Source organism: Triturus cristatus, chromosome 5_1 (assembly GCF_964204655.1).
Source record: "Triturus cristatus chromosome 5_1, aTriCri1.1, whole genome shotgun sequence".
In the NCBI taxonomy this organism is placed as follows: domain Eukaryota; kingdom Metazoa; phylum Chordata; class Amphibia; order Caudata; family Salamandridae; genus Triturus; species Triturus cristatus.
Window position 1 is genome coordinate 940,703,182 of NC_140587.1, and position 21,634 is coordinate 940,724,815.

Genomic DNA, 21,634 nt, shown 5'->3' on the forward strand with positions numbered 1-21,634 from the left:
GCTCTGATGATAAAGTTGACTTTGATTTTATTGTTTCTACAGCTTATGTCCTATGGTGGGAAACTGAAGTACACTGCTGCTTTCCATGCCTTGGGTGAATCTGGTGTGTCAAACTTTGAGCCACAGATTCTCATGAAGGGTGGTCACCTAAGTAAACATGTGATCTACATGGATATTCCTGCCCCTGAAAGTGGTGTAAGAAGTGAAGTACAAGTGGAGATGAAAGAGGTGAGTACACTTTATTTTTATTTATTTATTTTATTTTACAGAGTTTTATATAGCGCGAACTTGACCCGAGTTGGGTATCAGAGCACTGTACATAGCCCCAGTTGCATTACATGAAAACACATTCAGTTTTGTTTGGCACGGGGAGATTAAGTAATTTGCCCAGAATCACAGGATGTTCAGCATCATTGCTGAGACTCAAACCCAGTTCCCCAGATTCGAGGTCGACCGCCCTAGCCATTCGGCCAACTCCTCTCCCCAAAGAGAGAAGGGCTGCAGTGAGGCTTTTTACTTTAAAGAAGAATTATTGATGCCATCCAATACCTGTGTATTGTGTGCTTCTTGGATTAAGCATCCAAGTTTGTACAACACCTAACTGCAGAAATGCAGGGATTATCCTGACTGGAAAGGATGCAGCAAGTGGTACTGGCTTTACACTAGGACAGCAGTAGAAAGTGCAGGAAAGGCTGGGCCATGTTGGTAGTCTGTCCCTATGTCCAACTGCCTTGTTGCCTTCCTAACACTCCCCACCAACCTGGGCTGCCGCTGGGGCAGCCAAGTAGTTTTCCTGGTAACCTGCCTGTATCCTCCCATCTTGAAGCTTGCTGCCTTTTCCCTCTCATTCACACTGACAGCACCCCTGAGCAGATGGGGATGTATTATATAGTCTATGCTTGCTGTTCCCACGCACAGCCTTGCATGATGCTAAAAAAAGCTGCTTTAAGGTGCCTAACATTAGTTCAGAGGGGAGAATGAGAGTAGGAGCTGCAGCATTTAAGGTGTAAGGCACAACCCAACTTTAAATGTGGATTTACCTCCAATGATGCTCATAATTAGCAATGTGATAATCTGCATGAAATGTCCCTAAAATCTTTGATCCACTTATTCTGCTGGGGCTAGTGGCCAATCCGCCCACTGCTCTGACCTCAGTGATTCTTGGTCCCTGGACCATGTGCGGCTGTCTCCTAGAGCATGAACTCTTCCCTGTACCTTGGTCCTGTGCTGCCCACTAGCACTTTGAGGAGTTCTCTGCCCCTACCACATGGGACCCTCTACAGCTTCCCAATTCAGACTCTGTGATGCTCCTCCAGAGCCGGTACTTTTTGATCAGGAGAACTATACTGCAGCCTCTTGGAACCTGCTTCGACCCCACATAGCCGGTGCCGCTACCCACTCCCTGGACTCAGTACTCTTGACCATTTGCTATTCCTTGCCTACCTTTCCCTGTAGGGTCCAAATGAAGCCTGCTTTGCCCCCAAACCCTTTTCTCTACACTACCTCCCTCTCCTCTAGGATCCTGGGATGCCCCCAGTGAACCCAGCACTACAGACTTAACCCTGCATACTTCAGCCGTGGCACGTGTCATGTCTAATCCTTAGATCTAACAATTTTGGTTATGAAATGCAGTTTTGGCATAACATTGTTTTTGTTCTAAAGGGGAGCGGGTGTGAAAGGATGATAGCCAGTTCTCGAAAATACAACGTTAGCCATTGGTTTATAATTGTGCAATAATTCTTCATAGTACTAAATAAAACAATAAATGAATGTTCTTTTTTTATAAATTCATCCTCGCTGGACATTTATTTTTGTCCACAGAATTTCTGGAAATATTTCAACTCAGTGTCTGAGAGCCATGTCACTCGTGCAGACTTCCTCTCTGTTCTGAGCAACATTGAGTACATCCTCATCAAGGCCTCGTACGGCCAAGCACTGCAGCAGAGCAGGTGAGTCCTCAGAGTAAGACTTACACAGTAAGATCCCTGTGTTACCAATATGGACAACAGTGACGTTTACAATGTCAAAAGATTACCCACAAATGAAGGACCACATTAAAGCAAAATGTGCGGTTAAATGGAGGAACAGCTTTCAGGTTTGAAATACATTCTTGCTGTGCATAAAAGCAGCTGCATAAAATATTATTTTAAATATGTATTTGTTTATTTTTTATACAAAAGTGTAGTTTTTCACTTTGTTCCCCGCTTGTACTTCAGAATCTCCAATATCTCAATGGAGGTTGCCGTTCCAGCGGAGGACATGCACTCCAGCAGGGAAGCAGCCCGTCTTATAGAGACATGCGACTGCCCAGCAGGCTACACTGGACTGTCATGCCAGGTAAAGTACACATGATAAATGCTCAGAATAAATGCCACTGTTTGGCACCAATCACGATCGGCCAGTAATCCAGTTTCGGATCCAATCTCTGTTTGCGCCGAAAACGATACTATAACGTGGGCACAAATCACGATAGTTTAATCCCGCGATATCTGCCTCACATAACGCACATGCATTGTTTTCACTAGCTGCAATGGGCTAGTGCGTGCACTTTGGGCTTTATTTCCTACTCAAAGGTGTCAGACTTACAAATGGGCACAATATGAGCACCAGCGCATTTTGTGTGTCCTCCCCAGGTGAACGCAAATTAGGGGGAGGGGGATGCAATTTTGTGTTCCCTTCTTGACTGGAGTCTTTGTTACAGTGCCAATTTGACTTATGTAAAAAAAAAAAGGTGGGGTTTCTGAAACCTTTTATTAATAAAAATGCTCTACTGCTTTCAAGATGGCGGATCTACGTCCAATAGCGATAGAACTGATTTGTGCAGTCAGGGCTTTAAATTTGAGCCAAAGTTTATATTCTAACCTAAATTTTGTTTTTGCTAAAATTGTTAAGGAGTCAAACTTTTTGCATTCTTCTGCCATCAGTGGTTATTCGAACAAAGTGCAACCTGGTATTTGAAAGTTTTTATTCAGTGAATGCCGCTTGTTGCTGTGTATAATATATATATAAGCAATGAGAAGCTATGAGGCACTTCATTAGGGCCCTAGGGCAGTGCCCTCTTAACTCATGGGCAAGCTGGGCATTTGACCGGGGCCCCCACGAGCATGGGGGCCCCTTGCAGACTAGAATTTAACACTAATTGTTCGTTAAATGTTTTTATTCCTGTGAGTAGTTGTGTAGGCAAGTCACAGTGCACTGCTTTGCCTGGGGGCTGATAATGCTGTCAAGACGGCCCTGCCCTAGGGTAGTCAGTGGTTACTGGGCGATAAGCTGTGTTGGTGCTGTAGTGTACTCATGTCAAGGACCTACCAGCACTATTGCACTCCAATTGCTTAACAAAATAGGGCTTGATTTAGAGGGTGGAAGACAGGGTACTCTGTCACAAACAAAATGGAGTACTCTGTCCTCCAAGCCCTCAGCTTCCCGCCTCATTTAGAGTCAGGCATATTGTAAGTATTCCATCAGTGGAGCTCACATTGGCTTCACTGATGGAATACTTCATTCGATGTCCTGACAAACGAAGGGCCGTTGGAGGTTGCACTTTACACCACCTTCCCTATTTAGGGTGCACAGTTTAAAAAGTATTTTTTTCCTGTCCCTCACACCCAGGAAAAACCTCGCAGTAAAGGATAGAAAAAATTATAATGACCCCCACACCCTGGGAGGAGACTTTAACGGTGTGGGAGCAATTTTTTTGTCCTTTTTGTTTTTGAAACACAAACTCTGACTTCAGGAATTGTTTTTGAAAAGCAAAAAATCTTTTGAAAAATTTGATGGTCTACTTTCATGTCGTATAGTATCGTCCATCAAACATTTCCTGCATTGAAAGAAACTGCCATGCCAAGCGGTTCCTGTCAATGTCGAGACTTGTCCACTGGATCGGCAGACAACTCTAAATTTGGCAGGCGGAGGACCCTCGGAATTGCAAATGTATTTTCCTCCGCAATCCTAATGTAGTAAATTCTTACCACGTAACTGACTACTGGTAGTAAAGTTGCGTAGCCTAGGCTTAATATTCCAGCAGGTGGTTGGGTTAATAAACTTGTAAGGAGCATTAAAGGTTGAACACAATAAAGAGTGTACAATAGACTGAATATCCAGTTGTTGCTAAAACATCTTAAACAAATATGTCTCTATGTATGGTTGGAAAAATAGATCTTTAAAAGTACAACACACAAAAAAACTGATTCTGCTGGCAGAAATACAACCCCAACTGTACACACGTGGTGCTAGCTTTAACTCAAAAGTAGATGACATGTCTGGTGATTTTCTACGGGCAATTTATAGGGTGCTTTAAAGGCTTGCTGGGCCTTACAAGAGTTTGTGTACTCTAAATTGTCAATGGAGCAGACATGCTACACAAAATAAAACGAGGCTACATAATCATACACAAATGTCTCTAAATTGTTCACACCCACAACATTATCATTCAGTAATTCTAAATTCTTATTATCAATTATAATCCACTGTGTGGCAACATGTTGCTGCAATTCTAGTAACTTTTGATCCATATGAGCTAGATGTTAACATCTGTAGATTTTGCAACAGATGATGGATTATATGGCAAATCCATAATAATTCAGAAACTGCTGCGGCCACAAAATCAAATAATTTCAGTGGCTCTGGCTATGATAAACAGTCATACCGGTTGCACTTTCAATCCCTGTTTTGTTGTTGAATAACACTGTACATAACACTTGTTATGTTGACAGTGGTAAGGGTTTGATTGTTTGGAGGAAGCTTGGCGCTCAAGCGTGTACGTGGTTTAGTCAAGTCAACAAAGGTGTCCGGTGCCACTAGGTCAGGGGGGACGAACCCAATGAAATTACCCCTGCAATGCGTAGGTCAAGACCTACAACAAAAACTGAAAATGAGATCCTGTGCACACGTATGGATAATTAGCTGGTTCTGTATGTATTCAATAAATGCCAGAAGGAGTCAGACAGATTCTTAATAATGGATAAACACCGGTCGACATCAGGCGTGTTGTGTGCAAGATTCCTTTTAATGAAAAATTTCAGTTCAATGTACAAAAGAAATTGATCAGCCGACACGTGTTTCGTCACAACGTGTAGCTGTTGTGACTCATCAGGGCTGTACGGAAGTAAATGTATATGTCAAAAGGACCTCAGTACGAAGTCACTCGAGGAGAAGGACCCGCTGACGCACGGATAACGCTAAAATAGCAGGTTCGGTTGAAGAGCGGTCTCGGGTAACGGATCAGCTCGCGATTCCAGGGTGCGCACCGTGGAATCGCGAGCTGATCCGTTACCCGAGACCGCTCTTCAACCGAACCTGCTATTTTAGCGTTATCCGTGCGATCCAAGTTCCCGCCGTTCCCTCAGCGGGTCCTTCTCCTCGAGTGACCTCGTACTGAGGTCCTTTTGACATATACATTTACTTCCGTACAGCCCTGATGAGTCACAACAGCTACACGTTGTGACGAAACACGTGTCGGCTGATCAATTTCTTTTGTACATTGAACTGAAATTTTTCATTAAAAGGAATCTTGCACACAACACGCCTGATGTCGACCGGTGTTTATCCATTATTAAGAATCTGTCTGACTCCTTCTGGCATTTATTGAATACATACAGAACCAGCTAATTATCCATATGTGTGCACAGGATCTCATTTTCATAACACTTGTTATGTTTATCATACATAACAGCAAAAGTCGATTTGCTCTTCTTACCTCTATATGAACTGTTCCTATTAGTCTTTCTCTGTCTTCATTCTATGGAGGGTGGCTTAATAAATATTAGTATCAACAGAAGAGAGGAGAAATTACCCTTACTCCTTGTTCTCTTAAAGTTGGGCATCTGGTGTTCACGCTGAACTGCTGCAGAGTCTTCCAGGTTCAGGCAACTTGACTGATTGTGGTCGGATCTCAAGGTTCACTCTCCGTCTCACTTGTGTGAGACCTGAATATATACCCTTACAACGCATGCGAATACATCGCATGCAACAACGCAGTCGTTACAACGAGCATGTTGTTAGAATGCATACCATTACATCGCAAGTCATTACTACGACTTGCTGTAGGGGGCATGCTGGACTTAGGAATAGTATTATTTACTATTACTACTCCAGTTTGCGCAAAAGCAGGGAAGGTTTTGGATTCTAAATCCAGCACCATTGCGCCCCCTACATCAAGTCGTACTAATGACTTGCGATGTAATTGTATGCGTGGTAACAACGCAGTCGTTGTAATGACCACGTTGTAATGGTACTGCATTGTGGAAACGGCGTTTCAAACACTGTTTCCTGTGAGATCTTGTCCCTTGAGCTATGATATTTCTGCTTGAATATTAATTATTGACAACATTCTCTCTCTCACACACATCTCCTCTCTCTCTCTCTCTCTCTCTCTCTCTCTCTCTCTCTCTCTCTCTCTCTCTCTCTCTCTCTCTTTCTCTCTCTCTCTTTCTCTCCTTCTCTCTCTCTAGGAATGTGCACCTGGCTTCTACAGGGAGAAACTGTCAGATCTACACGTAAGAGGACCTCGTCCGTTGATTGCCCCTTGTGTACCGTGTCACTGTAGCAATCACAGTGAGACCTGTGACCAGGAAACTGGCAAATGTCAGGTATGTAGCAGTGAAGTGTTTGCTATTCTGCATTGCTGAAGTTTGTGTTTTTTTCTTCAAATAAAGTAATCTCTTTCATATATTTTTCTCCCATTAGCTTTTTGGCATGGATACTTTTCTTTCTATAAAATGCATCAACAAACTTTAGTGAATATTATTCATAAACATATTTCAAATGAATGAATCAGTTGATCAAACATAATGAAGGTCAGGTCAATTTATATAAACACTTAACCTTCGCTCTCTGTGTTTCTTTATTATGTCCCTTATGACCCAGCTTCTCTAATCTCCTTTTACCTTAAGTTAGTGCCTGCAGGGAGATTGTTGGTGGGAGAGTGGGGCATGTCTTGGGGTTCTTCAGCCCTTTGTGGCTAATGTTGTTTATCACTGGCATCTCAGAGCCACAACAGTAGTGTATTCCTAATTAGAGTAAAAAGAGCTGGAAAGAAAATGGTGCAGCTCCTATTTAGAAGTGGATAAACGATTAAAGAGTGCATTGAATGAATATAAGAAAAAGGTCTGTAAGCCAAAAGCTAATTATTATGCTAATGCAATTTTAGTAGCTCCAAATAGCACATAAAAAGTTTTTGACATCCTACACAAATGATCAAATCCGCAGTGTATGGGGAAAGTAACTAAACCCTCACAGTCACTCTGTGACAATCTTGATGAATTCTTTGAGAACAAGATTAAAAAGATTCTAGAGGACATTAGAAATACTAACCAAATGACAGATCCTGGCCCTAAAGCACCCTTATAAGATGTGAGAAATGAAACCTTAATGACTGTCCTATCAGAAATGAATGCCTCCAGTTTGGCAGTTAGCCATTTTAATAAGCTAGAATCTTTTGAACCAATGTCTGAGGACCGTTTTCGAGCAACAGCAATGTCTACAACTTCAGGCTTACCCCTAGATCCGCTACTGCACAGTGTCTGGAAAGATATGGCTGATGAATTACTCATGCCCAAAACTACAGATTTGTAATCAATCACTGGAACTAGGCCTCGTCCCGTGGGCTTGAATAAGGCTATTGTCACCATCCTATTAAAAAAAAAGCCCTATGAAGACCCTCTTGTTCTTCGTGATTACAGACCAATATCATTACTCCCCTTTCCTGTAAAAATCCTAGAACAATATTAGAGCAGGAAATTGTCAATGCACCTGGAAGACTTAAAACTCCTAGAAGAGGGCAGTTTGGATTTAGAACAGGGCATGGAACTGATGTAGCACTGCTATTGGCATTGGATGGACTCTAGATACGGGTGGATAGTGGTCAGTCAGCGGTTCTAATGCTATTAGACCTATCAGCTGCTTTTCACACTTTCAATCACAAAATATTACTGGCAAAACTAGCTATGAGTGGAGTTAGTGTTACAGTATTGAATTGGATGTGTTCATACCAGTCAGAGTGTTGCGAAGCCATTTCCTTGTCCCCATACTGCACTGATTTTAAAACTGTCAACCATGGAGTCTTACAAGGATCTGCATTGAGCTTAATTCTTTTCAACATTTAAATGCGACCTCTAATAACACATAAAATCCACAACATCAGGCTTGTCATCTATGCCAATGACACACAATTGATGCTGTCTATAGAAAGCAATAAGCCTGATGTTTTAGACTCCTTCCACAATCGTATGAACGACACTGTCAAATGGCTAGACAAGAACTCCTTAAAATTCAATAGGGACAAAACAGAGTTTTTATGTTGTTAAGCTAATAGAGTCAAACAACAGAAGAGTACGTATGAAGAAACAAGTATTTCAATACAAAAAGCTCTAAGTGTATTAATGGGCCCTAGACAAATCACTCTGATATGAATATAGAACCCTCACTCACCAACCTAGTTGGTGACATGCTTCATCATAGGGTTCCACCAGGAGTGCCTACTGCTCCTCTGGTGTGCTTCGACGCTTCCTTAAAGCGGAGCGCAAATATCAGACCAAAGGGATTTTAATATGTGATGAGTGCAAAAAATAATAGTGTTAATTAAAACGTACACAGGATTCGTCCACAAACAATTTTAATGGCGACGAGCCTGGCACTGTCTAAAAACAAGTGTGAGAAAGGATGGTTAACACTGACTTAAATTGGTCAGGTATATCCTATATAATGAATGTTATATTTGTCGACATGTTTCAGCTTCTAGACGTTATTACACAAAGCTTTCTTCAGGACCTATAAAAAATGGAAAAAGCACCTTGGCGGTATAAGCTCGCTAAGGCTTACCCTCACCTCAGGTGCAGAAAAAACCGAATAAACTCACGGTTTTGCAGAGGCCTTCGAAAACTTCACAAAAGCCTTAGGGTATGTGTACTGAAAAATGAATCCTGAAGAAAGCTTCGTGTAATAACGTCTAGAAGCTGAAACATGTCGACCAATATAACATTCATTATATAGGATATACCTGACCAATTTAAGTCAGTGTTAACCAACCTTTCTCACACTTGTTTTTAGACAGTGCCATGCTCGTCGCCATTAAAATTGTTTGTGGACGAATCCTGTGTACTTTTTAATTAACACTATTATTTTTTGCACTCATCACATATTAAAATCCCTTTGGTCTGATATTTGCGCTCCGCTTTAAGGAAGCGTCGAAGCACACCTGAGGCGCAGTAGGCACCCCTGGTGGAACCCGATGATGAAGCATGTCACCAACCAGGTTGGTGAGTGAGGGTTCTAATTTCATATCAGAGTGATTTGTCTAGGGCACATTAATACACTTAGAGCTTTTTGTATTGAAATACTTGTTTCTTCATACGCACTCTTCTGTTGTTTAACTCATTATATAGGGGGATTAAGAGTGTGTCTCAACGCTCTCTCTCTTGTTGTTTACATTTATAAGCTAATAGAGTCCCCATTAAACTTTCTTTGAATTTCTGGCCACTGACAAATGATGACTTTTCCTAGGCATGCTGAAGTTCACCATATGCTACAAACATATATAATAAAAGGAAAAACAATAAAATCAACTTCTGTTCTAATCCTCTGGTATATGCTAGAGTTGGAAAAATACTGATGTTAAAATAATAAGTAAAACGGCAATTCTCCAGTACTGGGTAATGCACACGCCCTAATTCAAAGTTAACCCAATTTAAATGTTGGGTTGTATCTAGCTCATGTCTTTCATCCATATGAAGGGAGAAAAATGGAAAAATCAATGGCATGGTTCAAAGTAGGGGGCAGGTTTCATTTAAATGTACAGCCCTGGCAGGTATACAGAAGTGATAGTGGTCAATCTGGTTTTCCTGTAGTTTCACATGATAAAGAGTCCGTAGCTCTTGATTTATTCAGATTGTCCTGCAACCCTAGACTTACTCAAACAAAGCGAGAGATTCATGTAGCTATTAAAACTTTCAGTGCCCATTAGAGTTTGGTGGGCAGCCTGACTGTTCACCTTGTGAGCAGAGCTCAGGCGCCCATTTTCCTTATAGAGGACCACACATCTTATATAGAGTTCTTCTCCTTCATAGCAGATGTCTCTGTGGCTTTGGTAGATCCGGTGTTGTAAAGGATGCATAGAAGCTTCAGATGAATGACATGTTTGTTTGCTCATTTGCCATTGTTTTACATTTTTTTTTATAGGAACTCCCAAAGTGAGAACAATTTGTTTCAGCAGAACAAAAAAACGAATATCCTTGGTGTTCAGAGATTTTTCTCCATATATATGTTGGGACCGTTGCTTCTCTTTCCTGTCTGGTCCTGCCTCGCATGGTGTTTTTTCGGCTGACCTGCCATAAATAGGTAGTGACTTTGTTGTCTTTTGGCTGACTGAACACTGTGTTGATGGTTTCCTACAGCGAAGCCAGCTGAGACATGACCGGTGGAAATTCAATAATTCCTCCAATTCTAAATAGGACTGCAGAACCAGAAGATAGAACAACAAAGAAATTTCCTATTTTAGCAGATGACTTGAATGCACCTGTGTCGAAATATAGCCCCCTTTGTTGCAATGTGTTAGAATTTCTTCATTTCAGCTGGAGCTCACAATAACCCTTTTTTGTTTTACCATAACAATTTTATTGTTTTGCAGGAGTGCAGAGATAACACAGCGGGGGATCACTGTCATGTGTGTGCACCTGGATACTATGGGAGAGTAACTGGATCCATCAGTGATTGCTCTTTGTGTGCTTGTCCTTACCGCAGCCCAAACAGGTAAACACAAATTGTTAGAACTGTTTCAAATTCAGTTATTGCAAAAGGAAAGGGTGTGTTGTGTAAGAAGGAGTTTGGAAGGTAACAAAAGTAGGATTATCACCCTGATTCTGCCTCTGGGGAGCATTCTTCACTGGCTTTAATCCTCATCAGCGTCATGCTCATGTGAATATTAGAACACTCTATTTGTTCAGGAATTGCAGCCTCATGTGTAGATCACCATTTGAAACCACAAAGACAGGGTGTGCAAATCAAATTAGTTGCATTATGTGTTTTTGCTGCTTTTGTTGATATACTGATTCATGGTTTGTAATTTATTCTCCTTTTAGCTTTAGTCCCACGTGTGTGCTGGAAGGAGTTGAAGACTTTCGCTGTGATGCCTGCCTTGTTGGATATGAAGGGCAACATTGTGAAAGGTACAGAACACAAAGCAAAGTTTTGATATACAGCACTAACAATCCAGATTTCTAAGAATTTTCAAGGTCAAAAGTAATTATGCAAGGTGTTGCCCTATACATACACTTGCGTCTATATTTTTTATGTTTGTGACCCTTCTCAAGGTAACTATATGTGAAGTCATTATTTCCTTCTGTGCTACTGATTCTGCAGTCACTGTCCTTAAATAGTGACCTTGAATTTCACCATCTGACACTGAAGCATTCATTTTATGTATGCAGTGTATGCAAGAGTATTTTGTAGCCTCTTCCTACCAAAGCGGTGTTCAGAAACAAGGACGGTCTCAAGATGTTGATCCTCATTTAGTGTGTTCTTTTTTTGGATTGTGCTTAACTTCCCAGTTGGACGATTCTTTTGTTTAGGCTGCTTTGCAATTAATGTGCCTGTGGGCAGAAGGACATACCATTGGTGGAGGCATTCCTAGGATTATCCCCTACACCCTTGTCTGTATATTGTTCCTCCCTCCTGCACCTGTTGACATGCACGGGAACACAGGCATTGGGGGAATAGAGCACCCAACCATCAATGACATGCCACCGGCATGCACCATCCTGTGTCTTAGAAGCCTGCATAGTTGAACAGAATACTAGTAGATGCCAGTTTAGTTTTTTTGCACCCATGCCCCTGTCTGCCTCCTTGCTATCATGGCTGTGCCACCTCCAAAATGGTGTGTGCTTGAAATGGAAACTCTAGACAAGATACATCGCTTTCATTCAAGTATTACTAGAGGCCTGCACAGCCACTGCTCTCAGGCCATAGCTAGCACTGACTCAAGCCTTTGGGTAGCACCACCAGCACTCCTTCCTTCAAGGACTGATTTATCACATTCTTCAATCCCAGAAGAGCCTGCACAGACCTTTGAAGCCAAATCTGCTGTGGCACCGAAACCCTTGTTAACGCTAAACTAATCTCGATGTCAGAAGCACCATTGGCTCCAAGAGCACACTTGGCTCCAATAACATCCTCTGTGGCTAGCTCATCCTCCAGCAGCTACAGGAATACCTGGATGCTCACCAGAAATCCCTGTTCATCTGTCCTCAGACAGGCAAGATCACTACCAAGCTCCCTCCAAAGTCAAGATAGACTTTGCACTGAAAAAGAAAGCTTACATTTGAAGATTAAACTGCTTTGGAGTCTCCCCTATCTCCTAAAATCAAGAGGCACAAGGACTGGAGCACCAGCCCTCTTCCTCATCCACCTCCTCCTCAGTAGAAAACTGGGTTTTTATTGCAGTTGTCCCCCACTTTTCGCCTGGTATATTATGTAACTTTGATTGTAGTGCACTGCGTTCCTGCTAGCCAGGTGCCCAGTGCCAGTGTTCTTTCCCCAAAACAAGACAACTGGTCACTTGATCCCCAAGTGACCAAGCCACTAGTAAGTATTATCTCTGGTACCTATTGCATAGGTACTAAAGAAGTCCCCTTAGCGCTGCAGCATATCTTATGCCACTTTAAGGGACCCAGCACCAAACTCATATAGACTGCAACCGCAGGCTGTGTGACAAGGTACTCCAAAAGGCGAAAACACTTCATGTATTAGCAGACCATACAGCCCTAAGGCAGGGTGCATTATATTACTTGTGCTGGCAATTACTGGTTATTGTGGTTAAACTGTGAAAGTGTGTTAGGAAATAGGGTGTATAATATGGTGTGGTGGTGTAACCTCACCATGTAATACACTTACCAACCCCTTTAGGTCCTGTAACAGTGGCATGGAGCAGCAAGGCTTACACAGAGGAACAAGTGTTACGCATTTAAACAGCACCAAAACAATTGAACAAGAAATCAACATGACACTCAATAAATCTGACACCGATTTATAAAAATAGACTGTATTTTTACTTATTTTTATAAGAATTTAGAAACTAGAACAAAAAAGATCCACCGGACGGTTCCAGAGATAAGATTTTACAAGCAATGATAAATCAAAGCAATTTTACTCAACCATGGACAAGTATTGGCAAAATCAACAAATTGGACACTTGGAAACTTTTTCAAGGAAAACTTAAGTAATTGCCAATTCGGTAGGTTAGAAGTGCTTTGGTTCAACCAACTCTAGCAGGGAGGTACTCTGGGAGACGTGCAATGTCCTCAAAATAGTTACCTTCACAGAAGAAGCAGTCCCTCAGCAGCTACAGGCACTTTATCTGTGTAACAATCGATTCTTATGGAGTGGTCCTGGGGCAAGGGATGAAGGATGCTGAAGATGCTCCAAGGATGCTATGGGTGTGACGCGGTCGACAAGGGTCTTTCTGCAGGGATTCCTTGGGTTACGAAGATGTTGATGGGGTGCTGATAAGCAGGGTGGCCGTCCCACAGAGTCCTCTCCAGTCTGGCTGAAGCCCATTCGCCACCGGATTACCAGTCGCCCGTTGTCATGGTCATAGGCCAGTCTTTCCTGGGTTGATAACTATCGTTCTGATGGTAACAGCAACCTCTGACAGCCCTTCCGGGCTCAGCAAACATGGGTACAACTTGAAGACTTTAGGCTACCAACTTGCCCCAGCAGGGTTCCTCAGCTGTTGTGATCCTGTGCTGCAAACAAGAGGCAAGTAGTCAGATCCTGGGAGTTCTCTTGGCTTGACTGGGTTTTGGAGACAGCTTCTCCCTGAGCAGGACACAGCAGGCACAGTCCCTCTCTTTGCTAGCCACCAGGTGCAGTCCTTGTCAGTGCGGCTTCTCTTTGCTGGTCCTGCAGTGCCGCAGGGCAGTCCTCCTTCAGTCCTTCTTCCGAGTCAGTTGAGATCTGAGTTCTGGGTGCCAGGGGTGCCCTATCTATCTGCAGAAAATACCCTCAGGGTCATATGTGGTTGTTAGCCAATGGGCTACCAGGTTCCTTCCCTCCCGATGACCACTTCCTGGGACGTGTGGCATCTGGCTATTTCAGGATGCACCATTCTGCCCACTCCCAAGATTGTGAGACCCCTCTCTTGACACTCAGAGTTCCCTAGCCCACCCGCAGAACTGTGGCTAACAAGGAACTTCACTTTCCTGGAAAAACCGGTTTGACAACTGTCTTCTCCTCTCCTGTCCCCAGGGCCAGCCTATCTGCCTAAAAATAGAGCAGCTCCTCTCCTAAGAGTTTCCCAGTTGCCCTTCACAGGCTGCTTCTCCTTTGAAGCTTGCCTTTTGGGCCAACACCTGTATGGCTTCCTGCAGGAGGGAGGTAACACCTCTATTCCATGCAGGCCCCTATTGTGTCCTTTCCTTGGAGTTGTCAGCATGTCTCCCCAGGAGAGTAGAAAGCTGTCTGCTGGACAAGCCCCATGAACTTCAGTAAAAAGGCCCTGGAAACCCTGGGCAACTAAAGCGGGAACTTCTAAATTTGCTCTTTGCACACCAGTGACATTAGTTTCGATGTAACTATTAAATCAGATTTAATGTGCTGTTTCTTTTGATACCAAACAGTACCAAACTTAGTAGTCCCATTCAGACGTTAGGAGGGCTGGGGTGCCAGCTTGTAACTCTGACTTGCCAATGCTGCTAATAGCTTTTCCACAGTAAAAATGACAAACTAGGATTTGTACTGCTGGAACATAAAAAAGCACACGTTCCACTTATTAATATACAGTATCCTGTCTTAGGGCTCGTTAGACCTGCCATTGGGGTGACTTCCATACATTCAAAAGGGAGGTTTGGGCTTTGCCATTACCTTAAATGACAAAGTCGAGTTAGTAGTTGTAAACTGCCCATCCAGTCTGTAGTGGCAGACTGGGAGCCATGTTTTACTTTGTCCCACTCAGGGTGGCAGAAGTTCTCCAGTCTCTGGGGGACACTCTACCTTACAGGCCCTGGATACCCCTGGAATCTTATACTAGGGCCTTACAAGTAAGTTGGGCTATGCTGATTGGGGATAACCCATTTAAACATACACCATTTTAAGGGTCTGAGCACATGCACTGTGTCCTGTGTATCAGGGCTCCACGCATTTCTGAGCTATTACACCAGTACTTGAGTCGCAACAGGCACCGTCAAAAAGCCTGTTTCCTTACAACGTGCTCTTGTTGTGACAAACCTTTGTAAGCAAATATATTAACTTACTTGAACATTGTGACTAAGGGTTTAACCTAGAATTCAATACAGAACAATGTATTATATATTTCTGACATTAATCATTTTCTTGTGTTCATTTCAAGACTTGCCCATTTTGATCCAAACGTGTGCTTATGCTAATTTGTGTGCTTCTAGATGCTCCTTGGGATATTATGGAAACCCCAGTGAACCTGGTGGCAGCTGTCAGCACTGTGACTGCAACCCTAATGGCTCTGTGCATGGTCACTGTGACAGACAATCTGGGCAGTGTGTCTGCAAGGATGGTGTGACAGGACGACTGTGCGATGCCTGTCAGCCCAGGCATCTCCTTTTGGAAACAGAGTGCATCTGTAAGTGGTTTATCTTTTTTAACTTTATAAAAAAAGACCTTTGTAGCAACAAAAATCATCCCTTCTAGGTATTATGTTATATATGCAAATTACAAATGTATGTGGTTACAGTACCGATTGCCATCATGCATCAGCATCACAGTCTGTTTCAGCAGGGCAGATCTGGAGTGGGATGCAGTCTAAATTGATATGCCTTCGGTGTGAAGTAAATTAACCTTGTGGTCGAGAGTTATTAACTCTTTGAACCCACCAAGTTTCTGTCAAAAAACTTATGCAAACCTGGTATAAAATATTGTGTTGGGAGTTACTTACCATTGCGAATCATGATTTGCATTGTAAAGTTGCCAAAAGTAACACGAAGTAGCGATAGGCACTACTTTGCACTACATTTCATCAATTGGGTGCGCCATTTGTGATACATGGGCATTCTTGGCTTTTGAAACAAATCCCTAACTACTAGCATTGGTAGGCAGGGAATTTGATTAACAAATTATGCCTGCTGATGGCAGGTGTAACAGTGGAACAATTTTTAAAGGTTTTCACATTTTTCCAACTGCACTGTACAGCACACAAATAGTGCGGAGGGTATTAAAGCATAGTATTTTGTGCTAGATGGGTCCCTTTGAGTGCAAAACCTATATTTAAAAGAACACACCCTCCCTTCACAATGGTGCAATGGTGTGTGCTTTGGCACAAGGTAGCCTTAAGTGCGCCTGCACAAGGGAAGGGAAATATAGCTCTGTATCTATGTTTGCTACACTTCTATGCTCTCTAATGCTCAACCTTTATAAAGTAACATATTTATTTGGAAATGTTTTCAGTTTTGACGTAGCATGTCTACTTTTTTGAAAGATCACATTCCTAGAAGACGGACCTTACTAAAATCTCCCAAAAAGATTTCATCATAATCTCTTTGTCATTTGGCCCCAGGTATCGAACTTCGCGCCTGTTGTAGAGTTTGCGAAAGGGGCTAAACCCGCCACAAACATGGCGATATCGTGCTACCTCGTTACAGGTGCTTTAGATCCTATGGCTCTTGTCATAAGGCAGATAGGATATCTGCAACATCATTTGTGACACAGTAACCTGTGAAGCAAACTCTAAGGGTCCGATTCCGATTCCGGTCGGAAGGGCTCCGACCGACGGTCGGAGCCCTTCCGACCGATTCGGATCATGTCGGCCGGATTCCTTTCCGACCGAGCCATTCCGATGGGCTCGGTCGGAAAGGAATCCGACACGGATTTTCGGATTGCGGACGACAAGTTCGGAGAGCCCATCCGCCGTCCAGAAATCTCCCAGTACTCCCCCGGCCGCCTCTTTGCGACCGAGGGAGTATGATGGCAGTTTTTCACTGCCTTTTTGTGCCGAGTTTTCCGGCATGAGAAGGCAGTCGGAAACTGTCTTTGGGGGCCCCCAGTAGGGCCCCCATGGGTGCAAGGCTGCCAAATGGCAACCTGGAGGCAGCTATGGTGCCCCTCTGTGGATCCCTGCACCCGGTGGCAGGCACCTTGGGGTGCCACCCACAGGGTGCAGGGATGAACTGCACCCCTGCTTTCAAGGATGCAGGCATGCATTCCGCTCGGAATGCATGCCTGCATTGACCTGTATACGAGTGCGACTGAACCCTGTGCGGACGCATCGTACTAGCAGGGCCGTAACCGTCGGTTACGGCTCCTGCCCGATGTCAGACGGACCTGAGTCCGGCCGACATCGGAATAGGCCCCTAAATGAGGTATTTAATTATTGAACTATAACATAAAAACATGAGGAGACTGCTTTTAACATTGAAGGCCTTATACAAATGAGAATTTGTATTTAACTGTACATTCAACTTTTGTATGTGTAAATTGACCTGAGTGTTTTGTAATATTTTACATTCCCAGCATGTGACGATGAGTGCACAGGATTACTCTTGAATGACCTTGATAGCATCAGCTATGCCATCTCGTTGGTAAACTTCACTGGAGTTGCTCTGACTCCACATAGCCTTGTTTCCAATCTTGCAAACGTCACGCAAAACCTGAAGGTATGATATGTTAAGAAAATTTCAGCCTTTATTTTGAGCATATGTGTTTGCCTTCTTAACTGTATTCGCATTTCATATATGTGCAGACTTTTGACCATTTACTGGTAGTTGCTGTTGTATATATATGTCTGTCGTAAACTACTTCCAACTGTCCATCTGTGTTGTTCCTGATTCCTTTTATTTTGATGGACTGCACAGTTTTTTAGTATGCTCCCATGTAAACTCTTCAATAAAGAGTAAAAACATCTAATTTGATTCTCTTCTCAAGCTTTTGCAATTGCGCTTGGCACATCATACAATTGTCAGCTATATAGACAGGAATGTCCTCCATTAAATCCAAACCTTGACCGATTGTGGGTCGGACGTCTCAGTTGCATGTGCAACTTTTTCCTGACATTTTTGTATTTCTTTGGAGCTACAGGTTGATTTCCTGCAAGCATATCAACAATATGATTTATAAGGATTGACAAAGTAGCAAATGTTAATTTTCTGCTCAAGTCTCTGCAGCAAACTTTGCCTGAATCATTACTTGAGGGAGTAAATAGCCATGCAGCATAAACATGTTCAAGATTCCTATGTATTGCATTATAATGGATGTTATGTTACCAAGTTTTATATAGCGCATGGCTACCCAAACTCGGGTGTCCCAGCACTAGCAGACATAATGACACAAGGTTTTGAGATGACTAACTGAACAGCTGTGTCATTAATTGCCTTCTAAAGCTCAGAAGATTGTAGTTTGCTCTCAAGTGTATGGGGAGGGAGTTCCATAGTTTAGATGCCAAGTATGTGAAGGACCATCCTCCACCTCTGGTTCTTTTTAACTTTTGGATAATCAGGAGGGAGCGATTGTTTGACCTCAAATCATATGAGCTGTTGTGTGGGACAATTAACTAGCTTAAATATGTGGGCCCTGAGCATATTTGATCTTGTGGGAAATGCATAGGGCCTTGCACTCAATCCCTCTCTTTACTGGGAGCCAATGAAGTCTTTCCAGTGATGTGCGTAAAGAGTGAGATTTGGAAATATTTATCAGAACGTGAACCGCAGCAATTTGAATGATCTGTAATGTTTTTACCACAGAGGCTGGACTGCCCAAGTAAAGCGAATTGCAATAATCAAGTCGCAAGAGTATAAGGCCCTGTACCGCAATGCATAGTGGTTGGGTCCGGAAATCCTGACATAGTAAAACATTTTTCTTTTTGGGTATTGATGATAGGCATAATTTATGCCTAAGCTCACCACTAGTTTCTCTAGGACCTGGTTTTACAGAACTGTGGATGCCACAAAGGGTGCAATTATACTTTTCTGAAATTTCAAATAATAAGCTAAAAGTAGCCCATGCTTCAGCTGAGCATTATCAATATGGCTGTGCAAATAAACCCAGAGTAACTACTTGAGTTAATTTTATACCAATTTAAAGTTTAATGAAGGCAATAAGTAAGATGGCAAGCTGGTTGTAGTCACATATATATTGTCTGCTTTCTTTAATATGTGCACACAGAAAGTCAGTATCAGGCTGTTTATTCAATGTTCTTTAAGCTTAGTAATGTTCAGTTAATAAGGAGCACTGCTTAAAAATGTTTTGTAACCAACAGTGGTCTGCCAAAGAAGGGAACATTGTCTGCTTGTTGTTGCAAGTTTTATGATTAAACAGACTATCTACATACACTGGGTTTACTTTGCTGCCATTGTAGCAGAGAATGCACTCACAACAGCAGCAGGGGGAAATGTGACTGGCAAAGCAAGTGATTCCTACAGTAGCTGAAGCACTAGACTGTCATCTATTCAAAGTTACTCAGCCATCTTGATAAAGCTTTGAAGACAGTCAAAATAACTGTTCAACGGCCAAAATCGTCACATACTGACAGTCTCCATCATTACAGCACACCTATTTATTTAGGCTGATTCCATCCCAAATTAAAACTCTACAATCTGTGGTAAGTTTATCGGCCAATACTTCTACCCATCAGAGCATGGTTCTGGCACAAGGTAACTTCACTGCCATGGCCAACATATTTCTTCAAAGCCCAGTTTCTCGCCTTTCACTACACTAAAGACCAAACGGGTCTGCTAATAGTATACTCTGTCTGAAAAGGAAATTCTATTACTTTAGTATTTTCACCCTTCTATGATGTACAGTGCAATGCCACCTCCAGTTGTTAGCAGATCTACCATAAAATAATGACAAATAAAGGGGCACAGCTTTTTGCCTAACTCCCATCATATCAAAAATTGTTTCCTGATTTTGAACTCTGTTCTAGACGAACAACATCCTTTTTATTTTTATTTTGTTTACATGGAAGTAAATATGGCTTTTCAAAAATCCAGACTGAGACATGAAAATTGTATTCTAGTAAAATACATACAATTGAGCACAGTCTGTTTGAATTGATTAAAATTAATCTTAATCAACAGTCCATTTCTACTTCACATGCCACCAGTGAAAGGCAATTTGATTAGAAGCAGTCTTTGTTTTCATGACTAATACCATCAAGACTGACCACCAGGGTTGAAGCATTATCAGGTATGCTGGCACAACGAATGATTTCGCATGTGCTGCCCTTCATTTCCTTCATATCCTGCTGCAGTTTATTTACCAGTGGATAAAGGCATATTGATTTCTGTGTGATAGTGTAATTTGGTTTTTCCCTATGTAATTATTCTTTATTTTTATCTGCATCTCAAGAGTGCTCATGTCTGAGGAACATCTTAAACTAAGTTTCTTTTTCAAAATTAACGTGTACAGATATAGGTCCCGATTATCAAAGCTGTGCTCATGTAATTGAGACTTATATGTGCCAATGACCTGGATTATGCATGTAAAGCCACTGTTGTAATTCCAAAAAGTTGGTTTGCACTCGTAAAAACAATTCACAGAAATGTTTGATGCAAGAAACTAGCTTGCACTCAAACTTCTCACCTCAAACTGCAGCATCTTAAGTTAAGATTACAATTGTGCATTTCAAGGTAGTAGAAGGTTCCAAGAGAGTAACGTTTCATATATGACCGAGACTTCTAGACTCAGATACCTTGCCTTAGATTTATCCCAAAGCATCAGACTGGATCCGTAAATTATTTTGAGCAGTACCTCTGCACACTAATAGGTAGTGTTATTCGCCTCCATGTGTCATTGTCTGAGTCATCCGCACCGTAAGTGACGTGCAAGATGCCTATAAAGGCGCCACCCCTGCGGCCTGGCATCAGTTCTTTTCTTTCTGTGCGGGTCACTGCATATCTGGAGAGAGCTAACCCCAGTCATTTTTTGACTGACACTTTTTGACTTTATGTTTAACTTTTTAAATCGAGACATGCTGCATTCGCTTCGTGGGCTTACAGCCCGCCCCCTGCTTTTCATTTGCTTATGTCAGTGTCCTTTAAAAATCTGTGCTTCTAAGTGGTTAATCTTTCCTATTGGTCCCACTTTTTCATTGTTTGTTTACTCCCAGAGAGCAGTTCCCCAGTACATGTACTCCTCCATTTGTCCAATTATAGCAACTCTAAAAGGGACTACTTTTTCCCTTGTCCAATACCACTGCACATGAGCACGCGATCTTTTCAGTTGCTATGCACTCCAAATCCTGTTTCTGTAAACAAGGATATAGTTCTTTTAATCTCCTCACATTTGCTGTGCATTCAAAGACCGAGATCAAATGTCAGAGACTGTTTTTGACAGCCCCTCTTTAAATTTCTTTCTCTGTTGGGTTCGATATGTGTGTTGTTTTGATACGCTGTGTGCAAGAAGAAGAGAACGTGCATGAACATGGGCTGTGTGCAGCCCTTGGCCTCACAGAGCATTCTGCCCCGCCCCTTCTCACCCTCCGGCCCTAGGATTGGCTCCTGCTGTCTCTGGGCATCGGAGCTCAGCCTCTATTGGCCACCAGAACAGAGATGACTTTTGCTGGATACAGAAATCTCACTATTACCCTCCTTTGTGATCTTAAATTTGTAGCTCTTGGTCTGCCCTCTATCTTGCATGCCACATACCCTACCTCTTTTGCAAGCTTCAAAACGTTCTGCCACTCAAA

The 21,634-nt window shown here is 42.5% G+C and overlaps 1 protein-coding gene across 3 annotated transcripts in view; it reads left to right on the top strand.

The window, feature by feature from the left end:
- LAMA1 (laminin subunit alpha 1) overlaps positions 1 to 21,634 on the top strand; it is a 692,815-nt gene that overhangs the window by 412,449 nt on the left and 258,732 nt on the right. For all 3 annotated transcript variants that reach the window (XM_085605997.1, XM_085606000.1, XM_085605998.1), the window contains 8 exons: positions 43 to 228; positions 1,822 to 1,949; positions 2,217 to 2,337; positions 6,450 to 6,587; positions 10,622 to 10,743; positions 11,073 to 11,159; positions 15,387 to 15,580; positions 17,464 to 17,606. In XM_085605997.1, coding sequence (XP_085462123.1) covers positions 43 to 228; positions 1,822 to 1,949; positions 2,217 to 2,337; positions 6,450 to 6,587; positions 10,622 to 10,743; positions 11,073 to 11,159; positions 15,387 to 15,580; positions 17,464 to 17,606 — 1,119 coding nt within the window. The remainder of the gene's footprint in view (positions 1 to 42; positions 229 to 1,821; positions 1,950 to 2,216; positions 2,338 to 6,449; positions 6,588 to 10,621; positions 10,744 to 11,072; positions 11,160 to 15,386; positions 15,581 to 17,463; positions 17,607 to 21,634) is intronic.